General features: G+C 43.4%; 3 protein-coding genes across 3 annotated transcripts; all 3 read right to left on the bottom strand.

Moving 5' to 3' along the window:
• Nucleotides 1-366: 366 nt before the first annotated feature.
• LOC118212952 (lysozyme C-like) lies at nucleotides 367-2,602 on the bottom strand. The gene is made up of 4 exons (XM_035391512.1): nucleotides 2,350-2,602; nucleotides 1,741-1,899; nucleotides 1,313-1,391; nucleotides 367-656 (listed from the first exon to the last, which is right to left on the bottom strand). The coding sequence occupies exons 1-4, from the start codon at nucleotides 2,474-2,476 to the stop codon at nucleotides 590-592; spliced, it is 432 nt and encodes a 143-aa protein (XP_035247403.1). The 5' UTR covers nucleotides 2,477-2,602; the 3' UTR covers nucleotides 367-589.
• A 2,953-nt stretch (nucleotides 2,603-5,555) lies between these two features.
• LOC118212953 (lysozyme C-like) lies at nucleotides 5,556-7,596 on the bottom strand. The gene is made up of 4 exons (XM_035391513.1): nucleotides 7,428-7,596; nucleotides 6,850-7,008; nucleotides 6,399-6,477; nucleotides 5,556-5,854 (listed from the first exon to the last, which is right to left on the bottom strand). The coding sequence occupies exons 1-4, from the start codon at nucleotides 7,552-7,554 to the stop codon at nucleotides 5,788-5,790; spliced, it is 432 nt and encodes a 143-aa protein (XP_035247404.1). The 5' UTR covers nucleotides 7,555-7,596; the 3' UTR covers nucleotides 5,556-5,787.
• A 2,929-nt stretch (nucleotides 7,597-10,525) lies between these two features.
• LOC118212950 (lysozyme C-like) lies at nucleotides 10,526-17,077 on the bottom strand. Its single transcript, XM_035391509.1, has 5 exons — nucleotides 16,997-17,077; nucleotides 13,096-13,223; nucleotides 11,998-12,156; nucleotides 11,471-11,549; nucleotides 10,526-10,755 (listed from the first exon to the last, which is right to left on the bottom strand). The coding sequence occupies exons 1-5, from the start codon at nucleotides 17,008-17,010 to the stop codon at nucleotides 10,689-10,691; spliced, it is 447 nt and encodes a 148-aa protein (XP_035247400.1). The 5' UTR covers nucleotides 17,011-17,077; the 3' UTR covers nucleotides 10,526-10,688.
• Between the last annotated feature and the right edge of the window lie 2,169 nt (nucleotides 17,078-19,246).

Here is a 19,246-nt window from a genome sequence, read left to right on the forward strand (position 1 = left end):
AACAGCGTGTACCGCTTGGGGATTGAGAAGTGAACAAGTAGGCTACCAGCAGAAAATAAAAGTTGATGTTTACGTTGATATTTCGAAGTACACACGATACAATGAATCTGTACATATTTATAGGCTCTGAAATCATACTGTTGTCCAAGCAGGTTAGGAGTAGCCAAAGTATCCTCCATTGTACACAAAAACTGTCTGGGCCAGTCAAACATACAGTATACACTGAAACGGAAGTGATATCAAGGGCTCCAGAAAGTGAATGATCACCTTTATCACGTCTAAGCAAACCTGCTCTCTACAACATCTGAGCTGAATTAAGCCATGCGAAGGAAATAAAGATGTCATTAGAAAACAAAGAACCAAACATTGCAGTTGATGTCTTTATTATAATTTTGCCCATCAATGCAAAAAGGTTGACACTGGAAATTCAGGTTGATTATTTATTCATTTTTATACTGACAAGCAAGGGACTCAAAGACAAGTGTTTCACCATTGAGCCTTTGTGAGTGTGCCAGGTTTGGAAAGATCAGAAGAGTGATCACAGAAGAGAGAGGGAAGGAGAGAAGGTGCTTCTCTCTGGGTGCCTGTCTCACTCCCCACAGCCTGCGATGTACTGGCTGACATCTTGTCCCTCACAGTGGACCCGCCAGGCCACCCTAATGGGAAGAGTCACAGTTATCAGGATGATATCACACCATTACGAGACAAGCGGCCGCAGTGATCGACCACGAAAATTCTCCCACATAATTATGAATATTTTACAGGTCAACATACTGAATATTATCCTCACCAGTTCATGTTTACATTCAAGCAAGAGCTAGCATTTTTAAAAGCCTGTGGAATTAGAAATTGAGAACTTGCAAGAATATTTTAATACAGATTTATTTATTTTTTGATGGGAGGCTTCATTCATTTAAAGGCCAGATACTGACTCGAACTTAAGTGCTTTTTCACGCACGCTGCTATGCATGACTCACTCAGAACTTCTGAGATATGTGCATCTCCGCTTGAGAATCTCAATTGCTTAACTCCAAAATGGGCGGTCCATGCAGAGTTTCATCGAACATAATAAAATTAGTAGGGAATTGGCCTTGTAACACCATGGTTGCAGGTTTGAATCCTTAGCTGGCGAACTTCCATTGTTCCTTTGAGCAAATTACATCACCTGGATTGTTTCAGTTTTTAAATATTGATTGTATTTCAAAATGTAATCAATGGAAGTCATTCTGGATGTGAGCATAATGTCATAATGTAATGCATCTCAGATAAAGCGTTCGAGGTCTGCCACACAATGACCAGCACACGTTCTTACCATGCTCTGATCCCGTTGGGATCTCTGACCACAAGCTTGGCACACGTAATCGCATCGCTGATGTCATCGGTCAGCAAGCCTATGAGGAGGAATGGGGCGAGAGAGAAAGACAGAGAGAGAGAGAGAGAGAGAGAGAGTTAAAGTTAAAGTACAATAGACATACTGTACATGGAACTTACTGTATGAAAATGACAGTATGACAGACCTAAAAAAAAAAATCACCCAAAAAATACTGTTTAATGAACAGTGGAGCTGGAATACTAAGCCTCAGTTTGAATAGAGATTGAAACAGGAAAAGTAAAGTACTGGAGCAAACGTGAGATGTAAAGCAGTCTGAAACAACAGCTTTGGTGGCAATTTCATCCTATTCAGCTACCTAACTCCTAAACTGACATCATCCACACACACCCCCCCCTCCCCCTACTCACTGTCGCACGAGATGTTACAGCCGTTTGCAGTGTTGGTCATGCCATCGTTACACCACCAGCGACTGTTGATCTGGAAGATGCCGTAGTCCGTCGACCCGTCTGTGTTGCGGTGGGTGGCGGCCGTGTTGTAGGTCGACTCCCACCTGGCCAAGCAGACCCCTGGGAGGGCAAGAACCCCCAAAAAACTGCTTTACAAACTGCTTTCATTTGATGCCTCTTAAACCTGCGTGATGGCTAGGAGTCGGTTGCCTATGACGGAAACTCAAAAAGAGCAACCTTCTTCAAACCTTCTTCTTTCAGTACAATAAATCTCATGCATCATCTTAAGAAGTGGACTAAAAATGTACAGTTTACAAATTGGATAGAATTTATGACAGAGATTTTCACACGGATTACCAGCAGTCAAATTGATGACAGCAAATCAACAACTAAATGATACATCTGACTCCACATTAATTTGATCATCCTCAAAAATAGCATTAAAACTTACCTTGAATTTTCATTCATTACTATTTCATCACTCTTAACTTGACACCTTTCATCACAACTGCCCCCGAACAGACACAAAATCCAGGAAGGCGTCCCACTGTGAGATTATTCAGTACTTACAGTGTCCCAGGGAAACCCCGCTGTAGCCGTCCATTCCCGCAGCCTTCAGCGTCTTCGCCAGCTCGCACCGCTCAAACACTTTGGCGCTGGCGGCGGCCACAAGCAAGAGAAACACGAGAGCCCTCATTCTGAAGTGACAGTTGATTCTGAAGTGACAGTTGATTCTGAAACGACAGTTGATTCTGAATGTGGCCCAACCTTCTACGGTCGTTTAAATAGCCTCAGGATTAGAGAAGTGATCAAAATGAACAGGAGCATGTTACTGATTGGTTGGCTCTGTTATGATTTGCACGTGCCTCAACTTCCGCAAAATTTGAGGTAGTGAAACGCAATATCTGTTGTTAGGGCAACCGATTGTCTGGCAGTCGGAGGGTTGCCGGTTCAAACCCCGCCATGGGCGTGTCGAAGTGTCCTTGAGCAAGACACCTAACCCCTAACTGCTCTGGCGAATGAGAGGCTTTGGAATGTAAAGCGCTTTGGATAAAAGCGCTATATAAATGCAGTCCATTTTACCATTTTAGGTAATCTGAGGATGAAACAGATATGTCAGGATTCGCACTTAAAACATTTGTTACAGTTACGCATACAGTACAATTCTTACCATTAGCTGTGCAGCATACCGCTGGCTAAAATAAGTGGTAGCTTGGAAACATTATTGATTATATGCAGACACATTTTTTTAACCAAGATGTGCCTTTATTTCTCATGGTCCAGGAAAAATGAAATGACAGTTGCACAATCTGGTTACCAACAACGGATAGCCAGGGTGCTACAAGCTCTCCTGCATCCAGAGTCACCACTCAAGACCTGCTCGTTCCCCCTAGCCATAGACATAATTATACGTATATGTCTATGCCCCTAATGGTGCGATGCCTCCCATTCATTTCCCATGGGACAAGCATCAATCTGCCCCGCAATGCATTCTGGTAGCGGCAGGCTGAAGCGACGGGTAGCAGCGTGATGAAAAAGTTGAGCAGAGCCTCTGTGCAGAGCTGAACTTTATGCAAATGAATCCATCGAGCGCGTTCAATCAGGTGAAGGCTGCGCTGCTGTTTATTCAACTGGCTAGCCAAAATCTTGTTTGGTAGAAAAAGTTCTGAGTTCTGTTCACAGGCCATTTCGGCCCTGTTCAGATTTTACAACGGAATATGCTGAGTTTCGGTCATACCTTGCTATTTCGACAGAGCTTGTGACTGCCGGCAATTTCGGCACACGTGTGGATGGTGGTGCCCTTTGCCTCAATTTTTTGACTCTGTAGATTTAGTACAGAATGTTTGGGGGCTGGCTCACGGCCATAGCCATACATTACTTCTTCTTCTTTTTTTTTTCAGCCAAAAGACTAAAGTTTTCAGAGACCAGATCTCCGAAATGTCTCCTTCTCCCCAAATCACCTTCTGAATTCATGAACGGCCCATGCAGAGCTTGGTTATGTGAGGAAGATGTACAGTGCAATGAACTGAACTTATACAGTTCAGTGCAACAGTGGCACTATACCATTTAACGACCGTCGATAGGGACGAACTGCCTAAACTAGTTATCACACGTCCTCGAAAGCGATCGCCTGTCTTTTCGACTGGAATTCCTGCAAAACTGGTTGAAGAACTTTTCCTTGAACTGGGGCAGTACATGATAAAAATCACTAACACGTGCCCACGCTGAGTCCAGAGACAAAATCTGAGTTGCTAGTTATTTTGACGTAAACGGACGAGGTCATCTCAGCTGAGCTCCAATTTAGATGCAGGTTTTATGCGAATATAGCCTCGCTGCTGTATGTCCTTGTCGGCTAGAAAACCTCCACTTTTCAACCAAATGTAAATGGTAAATTGGCTGCATTTATATAGTGCCACCAACGGTGAAAGGCTACCACGCAAGGTACCAATCAGCTCGTTGGGAGCAATTAGGGGATAGGTGTCTTGCTCAGGGACACTTCGAATCGACACTCCCAGGGCAGGGGATCGAACCGACTGCCAGACAACCGCTCTTACCCCCCGAGCTACGTCGCCCCCAAATATAATGTAGCCTCATTTTTACCAAACCTCCTTTTTTTAATCGACAAAATATTTAAGGAGCATCAGTGCTTGCTGCACTGCCCGCCTCACCGGCTGCTCACCCGCTTTGTGCGTCGCTGCTGGGCCGAATACTTTCACTTCCTCCGTTGCAATTTCCGCCCTGATTTCTACAGTTCTGTTCTGTGATTACATCCCATCCCATTGTGATGCACCTGGCCCCTATACCGCATTCATTGTGTGTTTTTTTAAGATAGTGCAAACCACATTCCACATGTTCCCAGTTGACTGTATACAAATAATATAACCCAGTGCAGGTTTTTGCGAATCACTACAGACAAATCGAGTAAATCAAGACAAATTCTGCCAATCAAACTCAAATCCAAATTTATCAACATAACTGCATTTTCAAAATGCTGCACATGCAACATTTGGAGCTTGTGTGTGTGTGTGTACTTGTGAAATTCCAACTTGCTGGAACAGAGTGACAAAAATTTGGGTCACTTCACCAAATTGCGTCACTTTCACCAAACTACTGCACATTCAAATAACCTAGATCTATGGAAACTGTGGCTAGTTTTCCTAAAATGGCACAACAGCTTGCCCCTTCGTCCTCTCAGCCTCTGTTGCAACTCCTCATCATTAAAAATAAAATCTGGCTCAAATAAGATTTTGCACCTTCCCCGAATCTCCCTTCTGTTTCACGTTGAGGCATAATTGGAGCTTCAATTTCAGTTTGTAAATCGCTTGGTAAACGTGACGCAGATAACGTCTGACACAGCGGTAGGTAGCCTAGACCAGGGCAACTGCATTTCAGCCGCAACCTTCCGGTACTTTGAAGTGAACAGCGTGTACCGCTTGGGGATTGAGAAGTGAACAAGTAGGCTACCAGCAGAAAATAAAAGTTGATGTTTACGTTGATATTTCGAAGTACACACGATACAATGAATCTGTACATATTTATAGGCTCTGAAATCATACTGTTGTCCAAGCAGGTTAGGAGTAGCTAAAGTATCCTCCATTGTACACAAAAACTGTCTGGGCCAGTCAAACATACAGTATACACTGAAACGGAAGTGATATCAAGGGCTCCAGAAAGTGAATGATCACCTTTATCACGTCTAAGCAAACCTGCTCTCTACAACATCTGAGCTGAATTAAGCCATGCGAAGGAAATAAAGATGTCATTAGAAAACAAAGAACCAAACATTGCAGTTGATGTCTTTATTATAATTTTGCCCATCAATGCAAAAAGGTTGACACTGGAAATTCAGGTTGATTATTTATTCATTTTTATACTGACAAGCAAGGGACTCAAGGGCAAGCGTTTCATCGTTGAGCCTTTGTGAGTGTGCCAGGTTTGGAAAGATCAGAAAAGTGATCACAGAAGAGAGAGGGAAGGAGAGAAGGTGCTTCTCTCTGGGTGCCTGTCTCACACCCCACAGCCCGCGATGTATGGGCTGACATCGTGTCCCTCGCAGTACTTCCGCCATGCCACCCTAACGGGCAAAGTCACAGTTATCAGGATGACATCACACCATTACGAGACAAGAGGCCACAGTAATCGACCACGGAAATTCTCCCGCATAATTGTGAATATTTTACATGTCAACATTCTGAATATTATCCTCACCAGTTCATGTTCACATTATAGCTAAAGCTAGCTTTTTTAAAAACCTGTGGAATTAGAAATGGACAACTTGCAAGAATATTTTAATCATTTATTTATTTATTTTTTGATGGGAGGCTTCATTCATTTAAAGGCCAGATACTGACTTGAACTGAAGTGCATTTTCACGCACTCTGTTATGCATGACTCACTCAGATTATCTGAGATATATATTTTTTTATTTGATGGGAGGCTTCATTCATTAAGGGCCAGATACTGACTGGAATTTAAGTGCTTGAGCAACTTGAGCAACTTAATCGCTTAACTCCAAAATGGGCGGTCCATTCAGGATTTCATCGAACATAAATAAAATTAGTAAGGAATTGGCCTTGGCATTCGAGGTCTGCCGCACAATGACCAGCACATGTTCTTACCATGCTCTGATCCCGTGGGGATCTCTGACCTCACGCTTGGCACACGTAATCGCATCGCTGATGTCAGGGGACAGCAGTCCTACCAGGAGGAATGGGGGAAGAGAGAGAGAGAGAGAGAGAGTGATAAGTGAAAGTACAATAGACATACAGGGAAAAAGGAACTTACTGTGTGAAAATGACAGGTATGACAGACCTGAAAAATCACCCAAACGATACTGTTTAATAAACAGTGGAACTGGAATACTAAAACCTCAGTTTGAACTGAGAATGAAACAGGAAAAGTAAACCTATGGAGTAAACGTGACAATAGCTTTACAGCCGATTTCATTCTATTCAGTTGCCTAACTCCTAAACTGCCATTGCACCCCCCACCCCCCCACTGCTCCCCTCCTCCACTACACCTCTCCCCCCCCGCACCCCCCCCCCCCCCCCCCCAGCAGTCCCCACTCACTGGAGCACAGGATATTACAGCCGTTCTCAGAGGGGGTCACGCCATCGTTACACCACCAGCGACTGTTGGTCTGGAAAATGCCGAAGTCCGTCGATCCGTCCTTGTTGTGGTTAGTGGCGGACGTGTTGTAGGCTGACTCCCACCTGGTCAAGCAGACCCCTGGGAGGGCAAGAACCCCCCAAAATATTTTACAAAGTGCTTTCATTTGATGCCTCTTAAACCTACGTGACGGCTAGGAGTTGGTTGCCTAAGACGGAAACTCAAAAAGAGCAACCTTCTTCAAACCTACAATAAAGCCATGATGCATCATCGTAAGAAGTGTACTAAAAATTTACAGTTTACGGATTGAATTTTAACATGGATAATCAGCAGTCCAATTGATGACAGCAAAACCACAACTAAATGGTACATCTGACTCCACATTTTTGATCATCCTCAAAAATAGCATTAAAACTTACCTTGAATTTTCATTCATTACTATTTCATCACTCTTAACTTGACACCTTTCATCACAACTGCCCCCGAACAGACACAAAATCCAGGAAGGCGTCCCCACTGAGAGATTATTCAGTACTTACAGTCTCCCAGGGAAACCCCGCGGTAGCCGTCCATTCCCGCAGCCTTCAGCGTCCTCGCCAGCTCGCACCGCTCAAACACTTTGGCGCTGGCGGCGGCCACGAGCAGGAGAAACACCAGAGCCCACATTCTGAAATGGCGGATGATTCTGAATGTGATCCAACCTTCCACAGCCGTTTAAATAGAGAAGGGATCAAAATGAACAGAAGCTGTTACTGGTTGGGAGGCTCTGTTATGATTTGCAGGTGCTTCAAATTCCGCAAAATATGAGGCAGTGAAACGGAATGTCTGTCGTTAGGTGTTCTGACGTTGAATGAGGTATGTCAGGATTCGCACTCCAAACATTTGTTACGCATAGCCTACAGTTGTGCATAGAGTACAGTTCTTACCACGAGCTGTGCAGCCTACAGCACGAACTGGCTAAAATAAGTGGTGGCTTGGCGACGTTATTGATTATATGCAGAGACGTTTTTCAACCAAGATGTGCCTTTATTTCTCATGGTCCAGGAAAAATGAAATGACAGTTGCACAATCTGGTTACCAACAACGGATAGCCAGGGTGCTACAAGCTCTCCTGCATCCAGAGTCACCACTCAAGACCTGCGCGTTATCTGAAGCCACACGGTGAAGCCACACTATACGCGGCCGCCTCCATTCATTTTGAATGAGAGGTGGCGGCCAGACCCCTCAAGGCATGTTGGGATTGCCGGCGGCGCGGCGAGGCCGCGGAGAGATGGCCAAAGTTCAACTTTGACCCCCTCGCTGCCTCGCGGTAACCAATCTGATTTGATCTAATGATCCATCAAGTAAATTGTCCCTATTCATTTCTAATTTTAGTTCCACATTGTATAGTTCCACATTGGAGGACCTAAATCGTAATTGCCCTTTCGGGTTTCCCAACTTAATAAAATCTCCGACAGAGACACCGATAAGAGGAACGGAGCCTGGAGAAAGTCTCTGAAATTGTTGGTGGCTCTGCTATGTAGTTATAGTCTGTCCGGCCTGAATAAAAATAATTTTTGCAGTAACCTTGCTCTGAAAAATCAGCTGCCTAGTCTAGCTAGGCTGTCTAATATCTAGCTAGTGAGTAACAACCAACATTAACAACAAAACATTTTCTTCCTAATGTATTAGTTGCTAGTTGTTCGTCATCGTTTCTACCAGCCACCTAGCTAGCTAACCAGATATCACTTTGGAGGCATTAGCTGGCTAATTAGCCAGACAGTGTTTTTGTTGTTGGTTGTTACTCACCAGCTATTAGACAGCCTAGCTAGGCAGCTGACTAACATCTTTCAGATCTAGGTTAGTGCAAAAATGATTTTTATTCAGACTGGCCAATAAACATGAAACACAACATTAAACCCGGTCAACATTTAACGAACAACTGTCTGTCAAAAATAGGTGACACGCCCACAAGCGGCCGATTAGGGGGACGTTGCGCGGCGGCAGGCGGTGTCGCCGCGTACTACGACCATCACATGTAGGCTACTGGCTACTCCCTTTTCTGAGCATCTCTTTACAGGTTTTATAACGGAATATGCTGAGTTTCGTTCATACCTTGCTATTTCGGCAGAGTTTGTGACCTGGTTATTTTGACACACATGTGGATGGTGTACATGATAAAATTCACCAACACATGCCCACCCCCTGAGCGAAAGCCCGAGTCTAGAGAAAAAATATGGGTTGCGACATATTTTGACGTAAGCGGACGAGGCTATTTCAGGTGAGCTCCAATTTAGCTCACGTTTTACGTGAATATAGCATGGCTATGTCCTAGTTGGCTAGAAAACGTCCACTTTTCAACCAAATGTAATGTATCCTAATTTTCACCAAACCTCGTTTTTTTTCTTTTTTTGTTAATCAAAAAAATATTAAAGACTCATCTGTGCTTGCTGCACTGCCCTGCAAACCCATATATGTCTATGTGCACGCCCGCTTGTTGCTGGCCCACTTTCACTTCCTCGGTTGCGGTTTTTTTTGTTAATCAAAAAAATATTAAAGACTCTGTGCTTGCTGCACTGCCCTGCAAACCCATATATGTCTATGTGCACGCCCGCTTGTTGCTGGGCCACTTTCACTTCCTCGGTTGCGGTTTCTGGCCCGATTTCTGCATTTCTGTTTTGTGTTTACCCATCCTGTTGTGATGCAGCTGGCCCGATACCGTATTCAGTGTGTGCGTTTTCTGCGTAGGATTGCAGGTTTTGCAAATAAGTACAGACAAATGCAATACATTCTACAAATTCTGCCGATCAAACTCAAAACCAAATTTATCAATATAACTGCATTTTCAAAATGCTGCACATTTACCCCCTGGAGCTGTGTGTGTGTGTGTGCGTGCTTGTGCAATTCCAACTTGCTGGAACAGAATGACAAACATATTTGGGCTTCGCGTCATTTTTCACCAAACTATATTCAAATAACCTATATTTATGGAAACTGTGGCTAGTTTTCCTAAAATGGCATGACAGCTTGACTCTTCGTCCTTGCAGCCTCTGTTGCAACTCATCATCAGTTAAAAAAAATAAAATAAATCTGATTAAATCTGAAAATAAGATTTTGCATCGTATCGTCGGCAAAACTCCGTTCTGTTCCCCGCCGAGGCATAGTCGGAGCTTCAATTTCAGTTTGTAAATCGCTTGGTAAACGTGACGCAGGTAGCGTCTGACACAGCGGTACGTACCCTAGACCAGGGCAACTGCATTTCAGCCGCAACCTTCCGTTACTTTGAAGTAAACAGCGTGTACCGCTTGGGGATTGAGAAGTGAACAAGTAGGCTACCAGCAGAAAATAAAAGCTGATGTTTACGTTGATATTTCGAAATACACACGATACAATGAATCTGTTCATATTTACAGGCTCTGAAATCTGAAAACTGTCTGGGCCAGTCAAACATACAGTATACACTGAAACGGAAGTGATATCAAGGGCTCCAGAAAGTCACCTTTATCACGTCTAATCAAACCTGCTCTCTACAACATCTGAGCTGAATTAAGCCATGCGAAGGAAATAAAGATGTCATTAGAAAACAAAGAACCAAACATTGCAGTTGATGTCCTTATTATAATTTTGCCCATCAATGCAAAAAGGTTGACACTGGAAATTCAGGTTGATTATTTATTCATTTTTATACTGACAAGCAAGGGACTCAAGGGCAAGTGTTTCACCGTTGAGCCTTTGTGAGTGTGCCAGGTTTGGAAAGATCAGAAGAGTGATCACAGAAGAGAGAGGGAAGGAGAGAAGGTGCTTCTCTCTGGGTGCCTGTCTCACACCCCACAGCCCGCGACGTACTGGCTGACATCTTGTCCCTCACAGTGGACCCGCCAGGCCACCCTAATGGGAAGAGTCACAGTTATCAGGATGACATCACACCATTGCCAGACAAGAGGCCGCAGTGATTGGCCACAAAAATTCTCCCGCATAACTGAATATTTTACGGGTGAATATTCCTAAACCTTTATTTACTAGCTACAGGTAAATCACATTGAGACACTGGATCTCTTTTTCAATGGAGCCCTGATGACAAAAGAAAACAAAAACAGTCTAACAGACAGAAACTAAAGGTTCCAAGAGATAAAAATGAACATAAAGTATATAAATGCTTTTACATTTGCTACTGGTAAAATTTGTAAATACTCCAGCAGGTCCCTGAGAACCTTCAGTGATCCCTGTTACTAAGCAAAATGTGAAATCTTGTGACAGAAACACTTTTTTCTGAATATTAATGAAAATAGATTTTTTTTATTGTTAGCAGTGTGAAGAACTTTACAGGTGTCAGACAGGTTGAAGTACTTTAACAAAGAGTGTAACAAATGGGTGGGGATTTGGTCTCATAATGCTAAGGTTATGGGTTTGACTCCCAAGCTGACACACTATATTGATCCCTTGAGCTCCCCTTTTGAAAAAAATGTAAATTTATTGTTTGTAAAAAAAAAAGAAAAAAAAAAAGGAACCTGTGGAAGTGATCAGCATAATGTCATAATGTAATGCATCTCAGATAAAGCATTTGAGTCAGGTCTGACACACCATGACCAGCACATGTTCTTACCATGCTCTGATCCCGTTGGGATCTCTGACCACACGCTTGGCACACGTAATCGCAGTGCTGATGTCAGGAGACAGCAAGCCTATCAGGAGGAAAGGGGGAAGAGAGAGAGAGAGAGAGTGTGTGATAAGTGAAAGTACAACAGACATACTGAACAGGGAAAAAAGGAACTTACTGTATGAAAATGACAGTATGACAGACCTGAAAACCACCCAAAAAATACTGTTGTTGTGAAACAGGAAAAGTAAAGTTCTGGAGTGAAAGTGAGATGTAGATCAGTCTGAAACAACAGCTTTGGTGCAACAGCTCCTGTTACCTTACTCCTAAACTGCCATTATCCCCCACTGCCCTTCCCTCTCCACTGCCCCCCCCCCCCCCACTGCCCCTCTTCCTCCACTCCCCCCCTCCACTGCCCCTCTACTCCTCAATTGCCTCCCTTCCTCCATTTCACCCCCCCTCCCACTGCACCCCTCCCCCACTCCCCCCCCCCCCCCCCCCCTTCACCATACCCCCCCACAGTCCCCACTCACTGGAGCACGGGATGTGGCAGGCGTCCGAGGTGCGGGTCATGCCATCGTTACACCACCAGCGACTGTTGATCTGGAAGATGCCGTAGTCCGTGGACCCGTCAGAGTCGTGGTCGATGGCATCGGTGTTGTAGTCCGACTCCCACCTGGCCAAGCAGACCCCTGGTAGGGCAAAAAATGAAAAATAAAATGCAAAACAAATTTCTTCCCCTGATGCCCCTCCAAGAGCAAAAAAAGTACTTCCAATAAAGCCACAATGCATCATCTTAAGAAGTAGTAAAAAAATAAATAAAAAAATACAGTTGACAGGTTGAACAGGATTTATGACAGCGATTTTAACAAGGATAACCAGCAGTTCAACTCATGACAGCAAAATGAGAATAGATGGCTTTTCTGACTGCTCAATTTCTTTTATCATTCTAAAAAAAAGCCTTAAAACTTAAGATTCTCATATTTCATTGCGCCTGACTATTTACCTACACCTTTTATTATAACAGTCCCTAAATGGACATACGAACTCCAGAAAGACTTCAGTTCAATTAAATTTAATTTGTGTAGCACTTTTTTTTTACAGAGAACTGCTGCAAAGACACTTCACAAAGTAGCAAGGCAAGAAACAGAGCAAAAAGAGCAAACGGAGCAAACACCAGGCCTGAAAAACACCCACAAATTGCAATTGCATAAGGTTACAAATCTCAAGAGGAGCCTGGCTATAGTGGGGGAGCCCATCCTCCGCTGGCCAGCCTGGTGTAAAGCAGCAGTAGAATGGAATGTAGCAGAAAAGAGATCTATCACAGTACATAAAATGGATTAAGCAGGTCACAGTATAACACTGAGACACGGGGCAGCAGTGTGGCATCATGGGTAAGGAGCTGGTCTTGTAACCTAAAGGTAACGGGTTCGATTCCCGAGTAGGACACTGCCGTTGTTGTACCCTTGAGCAAGGTTACTTGTATATAAGCATAAATGCTATATAAATGGAGGCAATGTAAATGCTGTGTATAAAAAAGCTGTGTAAGTCGCTTTGGGTAAGAGCGTCTGCTAAACGCCGGTAATGTAATGCAACGCAAGACCCCGCTGTGAGATTTATTCGGTACTTACAGTCGCCCAGGGAGACGCCGTGATAGCCGTCCATTCCCGCGGCCTGCAGGGTCCTCGCCAGCTCGCACCGCGAAAACACTTTGGCGCTCGCGGCGGCCACGAGCAGGAGAAACACCAGAGCCCTCATTCTAAAATGGCGGATGATTCTGAAATGGCGGATGATTCTGAAACGATTCCTACCCCTCTACCCACGGACCCTTAAATAGCCCCGAGAGAGTGGGGAAGGGATCAAGTCTTGTTGGCCCGAGCTGTCACTGGCTGGCTCTGTAATTATTTGTACGATGTCTATCTTCATGTGGTCTAGCAGGAATCGCACCTCAAATATTTGTTAGGTGTTCAGTTATCATTGTATCGCACAGTGATAAGAAAAATCATAAAAAACATTTCCATACAACAAATGTGCTTGGCAGAAGTTTAAAAGCAGTGCATTGTGTAAGCAGGCCTACAGCAGATGCATGGTTTTTGGACTTGGTGTCTATGGATGGGATCTCACCTGACAACTGGATGAGGATGTTGACCCCCCTTCCCCTCCCTCCCAACCAAGAATTTAAAACCTGTCTGGCTTTGAAAATGATGATTTAGGAATCAGGTCAGTTCAAAAAGGTACATACCTGTCTGTTGGATGAGGTACTGTATATGCACCTTGCCAATTAGACGAGATTACAGATTTAGCATTTGATGACTGCGGCATTCGTTCCGCCGGGGTGTGCTGCTGTCCACCAGAGGGCGCATCCGAGACGCATCCGCCCCTTTGGCGAACCGAACACCACAATGACATTGTGGAGCAGACTCTCATTGGACCAAATTACAGAGATGACGTGAAAAGTAAGTCAAGGGTGGTAATGATACCAATAATCCCAACTGACGCTGAGCGTCTTTGCATGAATTTATGAATCTGCCCGCTGAACAAAGTTTTAGAGTTTTAGGGGTGTCAAACTGTGTCTGTGGGGTTTTTGTTGTTTCCTTTCAATCAGCTGCCAATTAAGGCCTTGAGAACACGGTGTGTGGATTCCTTAGCCAATCAATGACTTTAATGAAACACTTCTGCCGAGATCACCCCAAAAAACCAGCAGACACTGCGGCCCTCCAGGACTGGAGTCTGACACCTGTGCTTTAGAATTAGACAAAAGTGGGGTGATGACACTGGATAGCTAGGGACACCAGTTTATCAGAACAAAGGTGGATCGGGAAGATGCAGAGGGCACACATGCAGTTCGCTAAACTCAATGTTTCGGCTGGCTAAGCTGAGTGTGCGGGCTACGTGTGTGTTCAGGAGGACGTGTAAGCTGAGCGTGTGGGCTTCGTGTGTGTTCAGGAGGACGTGTAAGTTCAGTGTGTTGGATACGTGTGTGAGTTTGGGAGGACCTGTAAGCTCAGTGTGTTGGGTACGTGTGTGAGTTTGGGAGGACCTGTAAGCTCAGTGTGTTGGGTACGTGTGTGAGTTTGGGAGGACCTGTAAGTTCAGTGTGTTGGTTTCGTGTGTGAGTTTTGGAGGACCTGTAAGTTCAGTGTGTTGGGTACGTGTGTGAGTTCGGGAGGACGTGTAAGCTCAGTGTGTTGGGTACGTGTGTGAGTTTGGGAGGACCTGTAAGCTCAGTGTGTTGGGTACATGTGTGAGTTTGGGAGGACCTGTAAGCTCAGTGTGTTGGGTACATGTGTGAGTTTGGGAGGACCTGTAAGCTCAGTGTGTTGGGTACGTGTGTGAGTTTGGGAGGACCTGTAAGCTCAGTGTGTTGGGTACGTGTATGAGTTTGGGAGGACCTGTAAGCTCAGTGTGTTGGGTACGTGTGTGAGTTCGGGAGGACGTGTAAGCTCAGTGTGTTGGGTACATGTGTGAGTTCGGGAGGACCTGTAAGCTCAGTGTGTTGGGTACATGTGTGAGTTTGGGAGGACCTGTAAGCTCAGTGTGTTGGGTACGTGTGTGAGTTTGGGAGGACCTGTAAGCTCAGTGTGTTGGGTACGTGTGTGAGTTTGGGAGGAACTGTAAGCTCAGTGTGTTGGGTACGTGTGTGAGTTTGGGAGGACCTGTAAGCTCAATGTGTTGGGTACGTGTGTGAGTTTGGGAGGACCTGTAAGCTCAGTGTGTTGGGTACGTGTGTGAGTTTGGGAGGACCTGTAAGCTCAGTGTGTTGAGTACGTGTGTGATTTTGGGAGGACGGGTAAGTTCAGTGTGTTGGGTACGTGTGTGAGTTTGGGAGGACATGTAAGCTCAGTGTGTGGACTATATGTGCAAGTTTGAGATGGGTTGGGGGTTGGGGGGAATGTGCTCCATAACCTGAAAAACCCGTTTCCAAGTTATAATGGAAAATGTCTGCCAGGAAGCAATCTGAAAAAACAATCAGTCAGACGAGAAATGTGTGTGTTAGGAGAAATGTGTGTGTTTTGGCGCCCAGCACACGGTGAGGTCCCTTCCAAATGAAAGAAAGGGGCTGCCGTAAAGGTTAAAGGAACAAAGTCATGCTGGTACTTTTTCGGGAACTGCTGAGCACAGAAAACCCGAGGTTGAGCAACACAGGCCAAAATGGAGCCAACGCAAAGTCCTTGACCTGCTTTATCTTAAAAAGTTTCTTTTTATTATTTGATATCCATTTTAAATATGCGATATCTTCCCAAGGCCCAGCAGGAAAAAAAAAAAAAGTTTTTGTATTTTTACTTTTACAAAAATAATACAATGTCTTCGGTGACAAAAAAAAAAAAAAAAAAAACTTGTTGCAGTTAAAATATTTCCAAAAATATTATTTTTCATTTTCATTGAATGTACAGTAGAATGCGTAGTAAAATATATGGTTCATGATAGTAAGACTAGAGACTCATGGCCCCTATTGGGGATTAAAATGGTGGTATGATCAGAATGGATGAACTGCTGACCAAAATCCCTCCATCACCAGGTGACACCATGAAATATTATGTACCGCTCAGACAATGCGCTCGTACATGTAATGTAATGTACCCAACAGTCTGGCAGTTCTCAAAGCTTCCCGTAAAATCACTAATCTTGTTCACTTTTCAGAGCAGAAACTGAAGTCCTTCTATTTGATTTTCAAGAGACATATTTACTTTCCAACTTAGTACTTCCACATAAATTACCATAAGGGAAAGGAATTGTTTCCTATAAGACCAAATCAGTGCGTTCTTTGTGGCACCATGGTTTGAACAGCACGAAAGCAACAAAGTCAATTTCTTGAAGGCATTTATCTAAAACAGTACAACCCTACACACAACCAGACCTGGGTCAAATACTTGTGTGTACTCTATTGATCTTGCCTGGTGTAATTGAGCCTGCCAATATGACCAAAAGGCAGTGTTTGCACTTAGAGTATTTCATTGGTTCCAATACACCAGACAAGATCAGTAAAATGTAGAAAAGTATTTGAATCCAAAACAAATACGTTTTTTACCCAGGTCTTCTTACAGCCCCTATGTATCTTAGAAACCAGAAGTGGAACATCCAGGAGTCAGAAAGTAAAAGTCCTGCCACACGTTTCTTCCACCCATAAACTCAGCCTGCTGATTTCACTCATTAGTTCTACCTCCTGGCTGAAGAACTGTGCTAATTAGCAAATCCAGGTGATGGAAACAAAAAATACTTTGGAGGACTTTTACTCTCCGAATCATGATTTTCCATCTCCGTTAAAGACACAACCGTGCCCAACCACCACCGCTGCTGCTTTCGAAGGCCTTATCAGCCAATGGCAATCAATCAGGGTTTGGTATCGCTTCATTTGCAGACGGGCTGTCACAGAGCTGCACAACCGGCCTGGCGACTACAGCGCTGTCCAGGATGTAGCGTGAGAGCAATGGACCGCATACACAAAAACACGTCTACGATTACACTTGACCATAAACTGTGTGTAAAAAGGTTTCCAAGAACATTGTGGCATTCAGCCATTTTTTTTCTTACCTGTACTCATTCATGCCTGTTTCTGCACGAACAGGATTGTGCGTAAAATTTACAAACAGTCGGCATTCATCGCCGCACACACCTGGGGTATGCACAAAAACAAAGGTCTGCGCATGTGTCATAAATCCCATATTGGTTTTGCATAGGAACATTAAGATTTTAAAAAAATAATATTTTAAGAAAAGTTTTGTGAATGAGGCCCAATATGACTAAAGTCTTTGATTATAGGCATCAGCTGTTGAATGACAACATAAGGTAACTTTCAAGTCTTTATTTACAAAGCAAAATGGTTTCGGGTTCCCTGTACAATATGGGAAAGACCATTCCTCCCTTGAGTCCTTAAGCTAAAAGTTCTGACATTGATTTAAAGCGGGGAAATATTCGGACAGGATGTACCTGCAATTGTAGGGCGATATGAAGATCACTCAGAGATTCTGGTCTGAACCCACAGTACTGTGCAAAAGTCTTAGGCACCTATAAAAAAGTGCTGTATATCTAAGATGCTTTCAAAAATAATGAAATGGTTATAAATATAAAAAAAATAATATAAAAAGCAGTAAATAGTTAAAAACTAAATAAAATCAATGTTTGGTGTGACCACCCTTCGCCTTTAAATCTACATAAATTCTCTTATAAAACTGCAGGACAGTGTACCTAAGAAAATCGGCTGGTAGGTTGTTCCAAGCATTTTGGAGAACTTGCCACAGTTCTTCTGCAGATTTTGGCTGTTTTGCTTGCTTCTGGCTCTCCAGGTAATCCCAGAGACCCTTGATCAAGTTATCTGAAAAGTAGTATATTAAATTATTACTTTATTTAATAAAATACAAAAATGTATCTGTAAAATTTCATTTTTTGGAAAATCATGTTTGGAAATTTCAAATTTGCTCTTTTCTGCCGACACACTAATGCAGAAAACAAAAAATAAACATCTAAGACCAAATATATACTATATATTATATTTAAAAATCTAGGGTGCTTAAGACTTTTGCACAGTACTGTATGTTCTGCATTTAGGTTAGTACCAAGACTATCAACTCATGTTTACTCGTCTTTGGAGTCTTGCCAAAAAATGAGCTACCGCAAGGTCCTTGAGCTGCTTTATCTTCAAAAGTTTTTTTTAAATCTTTGATAAGACTTTGCTGCTCATGGCTGGCACCATTACAATCTTTCACTCACAGCCGTATAAATTATCAGATATTAAAATGCATATTCCGTATATTCTCTACCTCTCATTTCACACAAGCTCATTGCACACACAGTAGACCTTGATGAAATAATTACTCCGAATATACTTGAACCTTTTAGAGACCAGTAACATGAATACAAACAACTGAAGTTAAAAAAGATAAACATTTAATCCCACCAACAGTGAGAAACAAAGATCATTTAATCATTACAGAAAACCAATTCTCATTTCCTGGATTCATTTGCAATTCTGGTAAGCTTCAGGGGATGGCAAGAATGTTTAAGCGATACCAACATCAGAAGAGTCGATAGATTTCTGCATTTCAAATATTTTTGAGCCATGTCTGACAGGCAGACCCACTGGTTTTTCCATCTTTTCCATTTGGGCCTGTAAATGCAGTGTTGTAGTAATAGTGCTGAGAACCAACATATTAATAACCCTGCATACCTCTGTTCAGGTTATAACTACACCATATCTCCATGGTCTGAACAGAATTATTTTTTTCCAGTAATGTCTGGCGAGTCTGTTGTTGGCACGAGGCAGGGTTAGAGTCCGTGTGCAGAGACGGCGCAGGAGTTGAAGCGCAACAAAGAAAGGATCTTTTACCAAAAATAAAGGCAAAATAAATAATACCTTAAAAAAACACCCAACAGGACACACGAGATAAAAAGACGGAACTCGATACAGGTAACGCGATACTAGCGTATGAGAAAACACAACGCTAAAACCAAGAACAATACTGCCGCGCACAAGGGACTTAAATACACGGGAAGCAGGTGAAAATAATTATACAATACAATCAAACGAGACAGCGCAGACAAAAATAAGACACACAAGGTCGGGGGTACTAGCGGCCTCTGGTGGTCAGCAACCGGAAATGTGACAATTTTCCTCCTTTATAATCAGAGGTGGGTAACCCGGCTTCAAAGAGTAAAAAGACTGACCATGTATTTGCTCCACCACCATGCACTAAACCAGCTGATTACAATAATTAGTTCTCCTATCATGCAAATGGTCTTCTTAGAACCTGCGTAAGCAAGGTTTTTTATGCTCCGTATGTTTTA

Source organism: Anguilla anguilla, chromosome 14 (genome assembly GCF_013347855.1).
Source record: "Anguilla anguilla isolate fAngAng1 chromosome 14, fAngAng1.pri, whole genome shotgun sequence".
NCBI classification, from domain to species: Eukaryota; Metazoa; Chordata; class Actinopteri; order Anguilliformes; family Anguillidae; genus Anguilla; species Anguilla anguilla.